We start from the raw sequence: 13,745 nt of genomic DNA, 5'->3' as shown, positions 1-13,745 counted from the left end.
GTGCATGGCATGTCTTCTTGATGAATTGCTTTTGGTTATTATGTCTCCCTTTATCATTGGTAATATTCCTGATATTAATACAGCCATTCCCAACTTAGTGATTAGTGTTTCCATTATATACGACTTTTCTACCTTTTTACTTTTAGCCTATCTTCATCTTTATATTTAAAGTTGGTTCCTTGTGAACAGCATATACTTGAGTTCTTGCCTTTTCATTACATTTGAAAATATATATATTTTTGGAATGTTTAGATCATTGATTAATGTAATTATCAATATGATTTGGGTTTAAATCTATACTCCTGCTATTTTTTATTTGTCCTATTTGATTTCTGTTCTTTTTTTCCTCCTTGCATTCTATTGGGTTGAGTTTTTTTTTAATAATTCCATTTTATCACTTCTATTATTTAGCTATTAGCTATTTCTCTTAATTTTTAATTTTGATATTTAGTGGTTACTCTAGGGTTTACAATATGCATCTTTATCACAGATAACCTTCAAATAATATTATATCACTTCACAAGCAGTTTAAGACCTTGTCAGCAGTATACTTAATTTCCCCCTCTTGTCTTTTCTATTTATGCTGCATTTTTTACTTCTACATCTATTACACACCACACAATATTTTATTACTTTGTTTTAAATTTATTCATACACATTTAATAAGATTATTGCCATTGCATACATTTTCAAATGATTTTTACATTAAGCCAATGTGTCAGGTAGCCATCAAAAATCTGTAGTTCACTTTATATTCTAGCTTCTTAGAATTCAGGTTTGTAGTCCAATTTAAACTCTAGCTACTTAAAATCAGCTACTTCTGATTGCTTTCATTAAGTCTTTCTATACTACAAACTCATGAGCAGCATGAATTGTAAATATGCCTGCTTCAGTGCAAACATTTTTCAGGTCTGCTCCATTAGAGCCATCTGAAAGCTCCGTAAATGCTTCATAAATGCTTCTAATAATCTATGTTGTCATGCTTTGTAATGGTACCTCCAGAGATTTTTAAGATATTTAACCTTGCTTATAGATAGATTAATGTGTATCTTTTCTATTTATCTGGAGACAGCAAAGCAGGATCCATTGTGCTTGTTTGTAGCCATGATTATTTTAACTGTGCGGAGTATCATATCCATCCATTTGGGTAACTCCATAAAGTCCTCTGAATCTATCAGTTGAAGTACTTCCAGGAAACCAGTATCCACCAATGGCATCATTTTTTATCCATAAAAATAATGCATGACTGATGATTCCTGAGCACTTTCACCAATGTACTGGTCTACATTTAAGAAATTGTATTCCAGTTGGTTAACAGCAGCTCTTGCTATTAGTGTTTTTCTTAACTATTGGCCCATATAACAAACAGCCTTTTGGAGATATCCCTATAATGAAATAATTCTAGGTTTTAAGAGGTAGTTCTATTATTCTAGGTTTTAAGAGGTAGTTCTATTATTTCCTCTGAATTCTCTGATCTATTCTGGTAGCCCCTCCACTTCACAAAAAGAAATATTCCCTATGTCCTTAATGATACATGTTGTAAACCAGTGGATCTTGGCAAATATCAATGTAATCAGCCAAAACAACTCTTGTTCCTGACCTCAGCTTACTTTTAAGCTGACAATGACAAGCGACAACATATCTTGGTTCATTTAACAACAAATTTTTCTTCAGTTACCTTCTTAAGTACTTCACAAACAAGTTTGCCCAGATTTGGGTGACTGTAGTCCTTTGGATCATTTTCAGACTTTTCATACTGATTGGTAAGTTCTTTCAATTGTTCCGTTAACTGTTTAAGACAGTAGTTGATCTTGTGCTCCACCATCTTTTCTTGTGATAGCCTTGAAGCTCATTATCTCTATGGTCTGCCATGATGAGATACCATCACTCATAGGGGATGCCAAAAATGGCCATGGCCATTGGGGTAGAAGTGGAATGAAGGAGGAGAGCAGCAGTGGAAGATGGGGGAAGAATGGCTCTGCTCATCCCAATTATCTTTCAAGGAAATCAAAAAGAAAGAAAAGGGGCACCTGGGTGGCTCAGTCAGTTAAGTGTTTGACTCGTGACTACAGCTCAGGTCATGATCTCAGGGGTCGTGAGACTGAGCCCCGCATCAGGCTCCACACTCAGCAGGGAGTCTGCTTGAGATTCTCTCCCTCTGCACCCCCCAAACTCTGGTGCACATGCTCTAAAATAAATAAATAATTCTTTTAAAAAAATACAGTAATCAAACCAGACACAGGTGTACCATCAAATTACCAGTTTTGGGTAGTAATTTCACTTCAAAGTTAAGTAGAATACAGAGTTAATCACAGAAAAATTCTCTCATGTTTCTACTATCAAATCTACAAACCCACCTGTATTTACCACATTTTACCATCTTTATAAATGAAAGGTCCCTGATGTATTAAGGACTCATTTCTCTCTTGTGCTCTGGATCTCATTCAAAATCTTCCTCCCTTTATTATTTGCACCCCATCAGTCTTTCTCTTTTCTCATGGCTCACTCCATCAGCATATAAACTTGATGTAATATCTCCCAAATAAAAACCAAGAATCTTATTTTCTTGCCCACTATCACTTTATTTTCCTGTTCCCCTTCATGGCAAAACTTCTCAAATGGTAATCTACACTTACTGTCTTTACTTCCTTACCAACTTTATAACCTCTTCAACCCAATCCAGTTTGGAAGCTGTCCTCCACCTATACTGAATTTACCATCAACTCACTGTGGCCAATTACAGTGAACAAAGCTCCTATTACTTGATGCTTCAGTAAATAACATTGAAAATGATTGACCACGGAGCAGCTGGGAGGCTCAGTTAAGTGTCCGACTCTTGACTTCAGCTCAGGTCATGATCTCAGGGTTGTGAGATGGAGGCCCCCTGCTTAAGATTCTCTTTCCCTCTGCCCCTCCCTACCTCTCTCTTAAAAAAAAAAAAAAAGATTGACCACTTTTCCCACTTAAAACACATTTCTCTTGCTTTCATGAGACTCCATTCTGCTTGTTTTCCTCTTTCACTGATCACTCTTGTCTTTCTTTGCTGACTCATCCTCTAACCTCTAAATGTTAGACTGTCTCCGAACCTGATCCTCTATTTGCTTCCTTTCTCTAAAAAACATTTTCTTAAGTTACCTTAACTATATCCATTATTTTAATTGATTACCTACGTGACAGCTCTACTTAGAAATATGACATCTCAACATGTCCCAAATAGAATTCTGTCTAAACTCCTTCCTCCTCCATGAGTAAATAGCTCATCCATCAAACCAAAACCAAGGAAATATCCTTGATTTGTTCCTTTCTGTCACCCCTCCCATCAGTTGGATCTGTTTCTACTTCTTTCCATTTCTATCCATACCTCTCTAGGCTAATCTACAAGATACTTTCAGGGAATGAATGGTGAATAAATCAGTTTGGCTGGATTGGAAAATTACTTTTGAGAAATAAGAAGAAATAAATCTAGGTAAGGCAGTTTGGGACCCATGTTGAAGGTCTTGGAATGACAGAAGCCTGGTTTATAAGGGGAACAGAGAGAGTTATCCCTCCTGGGCATAATTCTTCTGAAAAGTGGTACTTTTTCAATAATTTAAAGTATGTTGACATAACAGCTGTTAAGAATATGGTAAAACTGTTGTTCAACATGGTACTGGAAGTCCCTGCTTCAGCAATCAGACAACAAAAAGGAAAAAAAAAAGGCATCCAAATTACCAAACTTTCATTCTTTGCAGACGACATGATACTCTATGTAGAAAACCTGAAAGACTCCACCAAAAAATTGCTAGAACTGATATAGCAAAGTCACAGGATGTAAAATCAATGCACAGATGTCAGGTGTACTTCTATACACTAACAGTGAGTCAGAAGAAAGAGAAATGAAGGAATTCATCCCATTTACAATTGCACCAAAAACCATAAGATACCTAGGAATAAATCTAACCAAAGACCTGTACTCTGAAAACTATAAAACACTTAGGAATGAAATTAAGGAAAACACTAAGAAATGGAAAAACATTCCATGCTCATGGATTTGAAGAACAAACATTGCTAAAATGTCTATGCTACCCAAAGCAATCTATACATTCAATGCATCCCTATCAAAATACCATCAAGCAATTTTCACAGAGCTGGAACAAACAAACCTAAAATTTGTACAGAACCAGAAAAGACCCTGAATAGCCAAAGGAATGTTGAAAAAGAAAACCAAAGCTGGAGGGATCACAATGCCAGAATTCAAGCTGTATTACGAAGCTGTAATCAATCAAGACAGTATGATTCTGGAGCACCTGGGTGACTCAGATGGTAAGCGTCTGCCTTCGGCTCAGGACATGATCCCAGGGTCCTGGGATGGAGTCCTGCATCGGGCTCCTGGCTCAGCAGGGAGCCTGCCTCTGCCTCTCTTCCTGCTCATGCTCTATCTCTCTGTCTCAAATGAATAAATAAAATCTTAAAAAAAAAAAAAAAGACTATGACCCTGGCACAAAAAAAGACACAGAGTAGAGAACCCAGAAATGGACCCTTAACTCTATGGTCAACTAATCTTCGACAAAGGAGGAAGGAATATCCAATGGAAAAAAGTCTCTTTAACAAATGGTGTTGAGAAAATTGGACAGCCACATGCAGAAGAATGAAACTGGACCAGTTTCTTACACCATATACAAAAATAGACTCAAAATGGATGAAAGACCTAAATGGGAGACAGGAATCCATCAAAATCCTAGAGGAGAACACATGCAGGAAACTCTTTGACCTTGGCTGCAGCAACTTCTTAGACACGTCTCCAAAGGCAAGAGAAACAAAGGCAAAAATGAACTATTGGGATTTCATCAAGATAAAAAGCTTTTGCACAGCAAAGGACACATTCGACAAAACTAAAGGGCAACCTACGGAATGGAAGAAGATATCTGCAAATGACACATCAGATAAAGGGCTAGTATCCAAAATCTATAAAGAACTTACCAAACTCAACACCCAAAACCCAAAAAATCCAGTCAAGAAATGGGCAGAAGACATGAGCAGACATTTCTACAAAGAAAACATCCAAATGGCTAACAGACACATGAAAAAGTGCTCAACATCACTCAGCATCAGGGAAATACAAATCAAAACCACAATGAAATACCACCTACATTGGTCAGGATGGTTTAAATTAACAACTCAGGATACAACAGGTGTTGGCAAGGATGCAGAGAAAGGGGAATGTTCTTACACTGTTGGTGGGAATGCAAACTGGTGCAGCCACTCTGAAAAACAGTATGGAGGTTCCTCAAAGAGTTAAAAATAGAACTACCCTATGACCTAGCAATTGCACTTCTAGGTATTTATCCAAAGGATACAACCATAGTGATTTGAAGGTTCACATGCACCCCAATGTTTATAGTAGCAATGTCCACAATAGCCTAAATATGGAAAGAGTCCAGACGTCCATCGACAAATGAATGGATAAAGAAGATGTGGTATATATATACAATGGGATATTACTCGGCCATCAGAAAGAATGAAATCTTGCAATTTCAATGACATGGCTGGAACTAGAGGGTATTATGCTAAGCAAAGTAAGTCAGAGAAAGACAAATACCATATGATTTCACTCATGTGTGGAATTTAACAACAGATGAACATAGGAGAAGGTAAGGAAAAATAAGATGAAAACAGAGAGGGAGACAAACCATAAGAGACACTTAACTCTAGGAAACAAACTGAGGGTTGCTGGAGGGGAGATGGGTGGGGGGATGGGGTAACTGGGTGATGGGCATTAAGGAGGACACTTGATGTAATGAGCACTGGTGTTGTATGCAACTGATGAATCACTAAATTCTACCCCTGAAATTAGTAATACACTCTATGTTAACTAAATTGAATTTAAATAAAAAATTTTTAAAAAGAAAAAAAAATTATGGCAAAAAGATGCTAGTGAAAGCAGTGTGAAAATAATACCAGGAGACAGGTGGAAAGGTGGTCAAAGGCTAGTGTCTTTAAAGGGGGGGGTACTTTCTTCCTCTCCAACCAATATGGCAAGCCCTACATCAGACTCCCTTTTGATGTTAAAATATGGCTCTGCCTCTGTGTCTGGTGACAGTCTGGGGTGTTAGACTCCATGTATAGGAAATGGGGACAGGTGTAAAGCTCGAGCAGAAAAGTGATATGGTTAAAACTTTGCTATGGGAAGAATGACCTGACAGTGACATGCAGGACTGAGAGAAGATAGGAAGACTAATTAGGTTATTACGATAGTCTAAACACGAAGTTATTTATAAGGGAGTACAAAAGAAGGAGACAGTGAGAAGGAAAAATAGCAAGAGTGCAAGAGATAAAAACCATAATCAAAGGTTTTTACTCAGGGGTTCTGAGCTCTGATGACTTAAGGGAATTGTGGTGTCATTATTATGACTAAGTACATTAAGAAGGGAGGCTGTTTTGTGGAGAAAATATGGTAAGTTCTGCCTGAGAGTTTTGAACTGCTAGCTGTGAACAGTATTTACATATGGCTTTACTCGGTGTAATTCTTCGGATCATTCACCATGATACAAAAACAGTTTTGCAGCCTTGGTTGTAGGTTAACACTTCCCAGGTTATTGATTTGATTCAAATATATTAAATATCTATTTGCTACATCATATACATAACTGATGCGGCTTCATTTTTTACCTACCACTTATAACCCTGTACTGCAGATTCATCAGCGGTAACATCCTTTTAGAGATGTGCTGCTACTTACTTTCTGGGGTTTTTCCCTAGATATATTTGCAAGTTGTCTTTTTAATGCTAGATACTTCTTGGGTCCCTTCTCAATTAAAAATCCGTTGAGGATACATCTGAACATTTTTGTTCACCAACAATGTTCAGCATAGTGCCTTGTTCAGTGTAGGTCCTCAAAAAAAGATCTGTTAAAAGATTAAGTAAATTTATGGTTTGTTTACAACCTTGGCACATTTCTTTAAGAATAAGGTAATTCAGCACATTGAGTATAAAAAGCATCAATCAGAGTCAAAAGACCTGGGCTCTAGTCTGGCTTTGCTCCTGACCAGATCTGTGACATTGGCAAGTTAAGGTAACTGCTTTGGATTTCGCTTCCCCAGCTACAAAATGGTTTCATCTAAATCTCTGATTCTTTTCTCACACTCCAGTAATCCTCCTTCAGGAAGCAAATATTATGATGATTTTGGAAAACATGGTTCAGTTCCTCAAGCAACCAAAGATATGTCTAGACTTGAAAGTGTACAATTTAAATAATACTTCCTTGTCTTTTGGCAGGGTATTCTCAAAGGCAAAGGTCACCCAGTCCAAACTTTAAAAAAAAATTCATTTACTTTCAACTTTCTCTCAACAGCTAGGAAAAGGCAGTATGGTCCCTTACACTGCTCCTTCCACAAAGACTTACTTTCTATATTTTATCAAATTGTTTTCCACTTAAATTCTTTTGTTTGGAGGATAGGATGTGTAGCAACACAACGAAAAAATATATTCCAATAATTTCTACTGGGAACTGAAATGATTTTGTCATCTTGCCACCTGGACAATATAACCGTGGATCACTGCAGAAAGCTCATCTAAGTTTACTGCTGCTTTATATGCGCACAGTCAAAGCTGTGAAAGGCAACATAGCGAAATGGTTATCAACTTTGGCACTGGAGTCAGACTGCCTGTGTTCAAATTGCAGCATCTCTTCCTGCTACACGTGGGACTTGGATTTTATTGTATATTGCTAAACTTCAGTTTCTACACACTTAAAATGAGAAAAATAATAGTACCTACCAATTGTACGGATAAAATGAGATAATCCACATAAGAGGGTACTACCTGTTCCCCAAGTGATATACAGATTTAATGCAATCCCCATCAAAACCCCAAGATCTGCAAAAATCTAGTTTTTTGCAGAAGTAGAAAAACCCATTTTAAAATTCATATGGAATCTCAAGGGACAACAAAAGGACAAAACAATTTTGAAAAACAACAAAGTTGGAGGGCTCACACTTCCTGATCTCAAAACTTACTGCAAAAACTACTAGTAATCAATACAGTATGGTCCCAGCATAAAGACAAACATATAGACTATTGGAATAAAACAGAAATAAACTCTCACATATATGGTCAAATGATTTTTCAACATGGGTGCCCCAAGATCATTCAATGGGGAAAGGACACTCTTCCACAAATGTTGCTGGGAAAACTGGAAATCCACATGGAAAAAAAATGAAGTTAGACCCTTACCTTACACCATATGAAAAAATGAACTCAAAATGGATTGAAGACATAAATGGAAGAGCCAAAGCTATAAAATACTTGGAAGAAAACATAGAGAAAAAGCTTCACAACACTGGATTTGGCTATGATTTCTTGGATATGACACCAAAAGAAGAGATAAATTGGAATACATCAAAATTGAAAACTTTTGTGCTTCACAGGACACAAATCAACAGAGTAAAATGGTAACCCAAGAATGAGAAAAAATCCTTGCAAATTATGTATCTGATGAGGGGTTAATATCCAGAAGAAAAGAACTCCTATAACTTAACAACACAAAACTCAATTTTAAAAATGGGCAAAGGACTTAAATAGACATTTCCCCAAAGATACACAAATGGCCAATAAATTGTACATGAAAAGATAACCAACATCATTCGTCATTACAGTGAAACGCAAATCAAAACCACATTGCTAGAGCACGTCACACCCAATAGGATGGCTAACAAACCAGACCAGACCAAACACTGTAGCATTTTTCTGTCAAACATGAGCACTTTGTCTTCTGCGTAAATTTCATAGAATAAATATGACCTTTACTTGGCATTGCTTGTTTCTTTCCTTTTTCTCTGTGGAAATTTTATTTTTGACTTTAATAAACAGTAAAAGGACATGGTTTTAATATCAAAAAGTACTTTATCATCTCGTCTGACCAAGAAGCAAATTGTTAATATGGTGCATATTATCAAAATACCCTGTTAAGTTTTTTGAGAGGATCATTTAATCTTATTTATCACGAAATGAAAAAACAAGACAACAAAATGGTACTCAGGGATTTATCTCCACTGAAGGAGACCCAATTTTTGTATCTGTTAAGGAAAAACCTTTAAATTCTAGAGAGGTTAAAATCATTTGACTTTTTAGAAAGATTACATGTCAGCTAATTCTTAATTCAGATACAGTACCTGGAATATTTGCTTAAAGATCTCATACTCTCAGCTGATTCCGACACTGACATATCTTCCCTTTCATGAGGTCATTTCTGAGGTAGTGCTGGTTTGGCCCATGTCCGTATGAGTACCCTCTAGAGCGATGTTTCTCAACTGTCTTTGTATTATCTCCCTTTTCCCTTCTCTACGATTTCCTAAATCTCTAATATTTTTAATTTCAGTAAATAAATTCTGACGCACAATCTTATACTACATGCTACTAGAAAATTCATACTCTGAGATTCATATATACTCCAAGCATTCAAAAGAACCTAAACTGGGGACGCCTGGGTGGCTCAGTTGGTTAAGCATCTGCCTTGGGCTCAGGTCAGATCCTAGGGTTCTGGGATTGAATCCTGCATCCACTGGGCTCCCTGCTCCGCTGGAAGTCGGCTTCTCCCTCACCCCCTTCCCCTCTCCCCTGCTGATTTCTCTCTTTCTCTCTCTCTTAAATAAATAAAATCTTTTAAAAAATTAAAAACTAAAAGAACTAAACTAAAAAATAAAAAAGATAAAAGAACCTAAACTTATTCATTAAAAATACTATCCACTTAACTATCTTTTGTGTGTGTGTGTGTGTGTGTGTGTGTGTGTGTGTGTGTGTGTGAAAAGCATCTAAACATTTTCATCTATGTATACAACTGTACCGGAAGGGATAACTGATCAAAAAATCTTTCCATTGCATACTTTCATTTGTGTTTCTAGTACCTGTTCTGATAATGTCCTACCATCTGCAACCGATAACCTGCCTTCTCAGCCGCCTGATGCCTCTGTAATACCTGTTATGCCAACTTTGCTCTATTTATTATTACTTACAAACAGACAGATCTAAAAGCTAAGCTTCTGTTCACTCTGCTCAAAGGTGACCTGCTTGGCCCCAGTAAAGAGCATCTACAGGCGTGCTTCCTAGGCAAGTATTAAAATTAAAACCATTTACAAAAATCTAAGAATATGGATAACTGGAACAGGAACTCAAAGATCTTTTAATGCTCTTATAAGTATAAACCTGCTACAGTTATTTCAAAAATAAGATATTAAGCAATTTGCTATGCAAAGAAAGGACTTATGATGGAATAATGACCATTAACAACTTTACAAGACTGGTGTTTCAGTCAGAGATAAGGCATTTCCTTATAAATTTGGAAGACTGAAAAAGAACAGTATTTTAGGGCCTGCACCAACCAAACAATCCCATATGGCATAAGTACAATAGAAATTAACTTCTTAATCTAAAAGACAACATACTGTAATAAAGTAAAACAAAATTGGTAAGATTACAAAATTAAATATTTTAATATTCAGGATATAATGTACACTTTACTAAAAATTTGATTCATAGTAAAAGTTAAAGGCCATCTGATATGCATATTACATGAATTTGATTAATATGAAAGTTTTTAAATTCTCTTCTTTGTCATTCTGAAATCTCTCTAAATGTTCCTGTCAGCATCATGAAACACTTAGTGCTAATTATCTTGAAATTAAGTATAGCCAACCCAAATCTGTGAGTAAACATAAAGAATTTTCTCAGATCCATACTCTGATATTTTTTTTCTTAAATAAAATGAATCTTATCACATATAACCTAGTCTTTTGTTTGGATAATCCTGCTGACTTATACTTACTGTTATTATTTATTCTAATACAGCAAACTGAAAGATCTGTAATAAGTTACACTGAAAAATTAGAAAAAAAACCTTTCATTAGAAATAATTTAAATACCAGAACTGGAGTGGATACAATGATGTTCGTAAAGAGCACATTAGTTGTTAACAATCTTAGGAAGCGCTTCTTAAAAAAATCAAAAAATAAGTTCACTATTTTTTACAAAAGGCTTTCTCTGCATATCCCTATATCAGTGTGTATAACCCTCCCACTTCCTTGGTTAGGTGACAATAAAAAAGAAAATAACTTCTGAATATTTATTACACCAATATTTCAATTTTGTGGAAACATGCTAAAGGCACAATAAAGAAAATAACACAGTCTCAATAAGCAGACCACATAATGCTACTCCCATGGAGAATGGCTCCCCAGGTATAGAACTATAGGTACTTTCTTATTTCTACTCCACAATAAAAGTATTTAAATAAAAGTTAAATATCAGAAGTTGTATTTGTGATAAAAATTTCACTTGACTTTAAAGCTTAAGTCTTAAGTTGTAAGAAAACACCTTTTCACAGCAAATTATAGTGCAACTGGCAGCATATATATGGGTAACATGTGAAAGTGACTATTTCCCAAAGTAGCCATGGATGTAGAGCATTATTTATATAAAGATTATATAACTTAATGTACTGAAATATTTACAGAATTACAGAATTCTAAGAAAATCTTTACCCTCATTTCTAAAGAATAATAACTTGAAGAAACATTTTGGCATTAACTGATACAATAATTACTTACCTATTTCTTGTGCAGAACCAACTGAACAGCTGCAGGTTAACTTCTTTTTATGCACAGTCAGAATAAAAATTTAAAACATTGCAAATCTTCAATGAATAATTCTCCTGCAAACTTAGGAATTTTACAATAAGGTAGTCATCCCACTTTTACTTTAGAATGTTTATGTGGGATTATTTTCCCTAAAACTAAAAACTGAAACATTAAGAGAAAAAAATTTTAAGTAATCTAATTAATACCTTTGTTTTAAAAACAAACATAATGTTATAAACCTTTAAAAATCTGCTTTTTAAGTACTTAAGTTTCTGAAATCAAGCATATTGTACGATATGCTACTTTTGACGTGAAAAGTAGCAGCACGGAAGATCTCTTAATTGCATTATGTATACAGATCTTTGAGGAGTCCACAAATTAAATAAAAATTATATTCAACTTTCATTAAAACATCAGAAATCTTATTTAAAATTTAATATACTATCACTGTAGATGTTTTCTGCATTTGGTAACTACTGAAATGCTTTAAAGATAATGTAAAAAGCATTTCTACCCTTTCCTTCCTTCCAACCAAAAAATCTCAAATTTTATGTCTGAGGCAATTTTTTCTTATATAATTTGCATTTCAAAGCCAGCTCCAAAAATAGGTAATCAAAAGTTTTTAAGTACACGTTTAAAAAAATAGCATATACCACTGAAAATAAACTATTTTCTTTTTAACTGAAATACTAAGTATTTTAAGCTTTGTATAAATAACACACACAACCCCCCCTACCACATTTTAGGTATGGTTTCCACTTTGGAATAGCACTAAAACAAAGGACATAACAACAAATAATTCTTTATACTTAATTGAAAATATGTATCTCTCATTCGTCTTAAAGACATACATTATGAATTTTCTACTGGCATTCTTGAATAAAATTAACAAGCATACTTTTTCACCAACTTATCCTCATTTCTCCCTTGTATATGAGAATCTAACAAAAGGAAATCTTTTCTATGACTGCAAGAGATTTCTGAAACCCCCTAAAATATATATTCTTTAGAAAAAAATTCCTAACCTATTATGCATCTTAATAAGCACATACATTTAAAAAACAATATATTTTATGGCTTACGCTTAAATTTAATGCATGACCAAAGGTCCCAGGGATTGAAAAATCTTATTAGCAGCCAAGAGCTAAATGGATGACAATATTCCTGGCATTCATAATCTCAAAATTATAAAAGAAAACTATTCACTGTAGTCTTAGAAAAATTTGGAGATAGTTCTATTTTAAAAACATACTCACCACAAACAGATACAAGGGAGACAAATAAGAAAATAGATTGTGTTATATCTTTGTAAACTTGTTCCATTTCAAAATGTATTCTTTAGGGTCAGGGAAATTTCCTATACAAACGAAACTAAACATTTGTTCCCTTTGCTTTGAAAAATATTTACAGTACATAGAACTACAAGCTAAAAGTGTACATCTGCTTATATTGCTGGCCAGTGATACAGATGAACAGGAACACAAGGTGCTTATTCAATTATCTGAGCATCATAATTTGTATAGTGACATTATTGTATATCAACTATGGAAAAATTAGGAAACATTACCAATGAATACCAGCCCTTGTGTAAAACATCACACAAGATGCCAAGGTATTATACATTCACTGTGGTAAAAACTGTATATACATATTCTGTGCATCTTCAACATTGCAAAATTTACATTACAATTTTTTCATCTTTCAAAATTCTGAGTTGAAAAAGAGCCTATTTTTTTCTTTTGCCAAAGAAAAGTTATGTTAACTGACTGATTAGGTTTGTAAAACTTTTTACAAAATTCTTTGCTAAGGACTTCTCATCAAGTCTTTTCACTGATGTCCTCATGAAGAAAAACTCACTAAACTTTGAAAGTTTTGAACGGATATTTCCACATCTTTGCTGGCTATCATCATGATATACATAACAATGGTATATGTAATAATAGTCCACAGTAATGTGAAATACAAAACTTTGTTCTGTAAGTCTATTTTGGTCTCAGAGTGAAGTTCGTTTCTTTCATCCAGCCATGTTGTCCCTTATTTGATCAACTCGAAGAGCTAGGTCTCTAAAAGAGGGGCGTTGATTGACATTATTGTTCCAGCATTCTGTCATGATCAAATAAATCTAGAAAAGAGAAA

General features: G+C 34.9%; 1 protein-coding gene and 1 pseudogene across 4 annotated transcripts in view; both read right to left on the bottom strand.

Moving 5' to 3' along the window:
* Positions 1-564: 564 nt before the first annotated feature.
* Positions 565-10,315, bottom strand: LOC141370202 (26S proteasome regulatory subunit 10B pseudogene; annotated as a pseudogene).
* Positions 10,316-10,442: 127 nt separating this feature from the next.
* The window catches only part of JAK2 (Janus kinase 2), a 151,088-nt gene continuing 147,785 nt past the window's right edge, over positions 10,443-13,745 (bottom strand). For all 4 annotated transcript variants that reach the window (XM_025891541.2, XM_025891540.2, XM_025891542.2 and 1 more), the window contains one exon: positions 10,443-13,731. In XM_025891541.2, the coding sequence (XP_025747326.1) occupies positions 13,624-13,731 (108 nt within the window). In that variant the 3' untranslated portion in view covers positions 10,443-13,623. The remainder of the gene's footprint in view (positions 13,732-13,745) is intronic.

This window comes from Callorhinus ursinus, unplaced genomic scaffold (assembly GCF_003265705.2).
Source record: "Callorhinus ursinus isolate GAN/ISIS: 27379988/994484 unplaced genomic scaffold, GSC_fseal_2.0 scaffold28, whole genome shotgun sequence".
NCBI lineage: Eukaryota > Metazoa > Chordata > Mammalia > Carnivora > Otariidae > Callorhinus > Callorhinus ursinus.
This window is presented reverse-complemented; position numbering and strand designations above follow the sequence as displayed.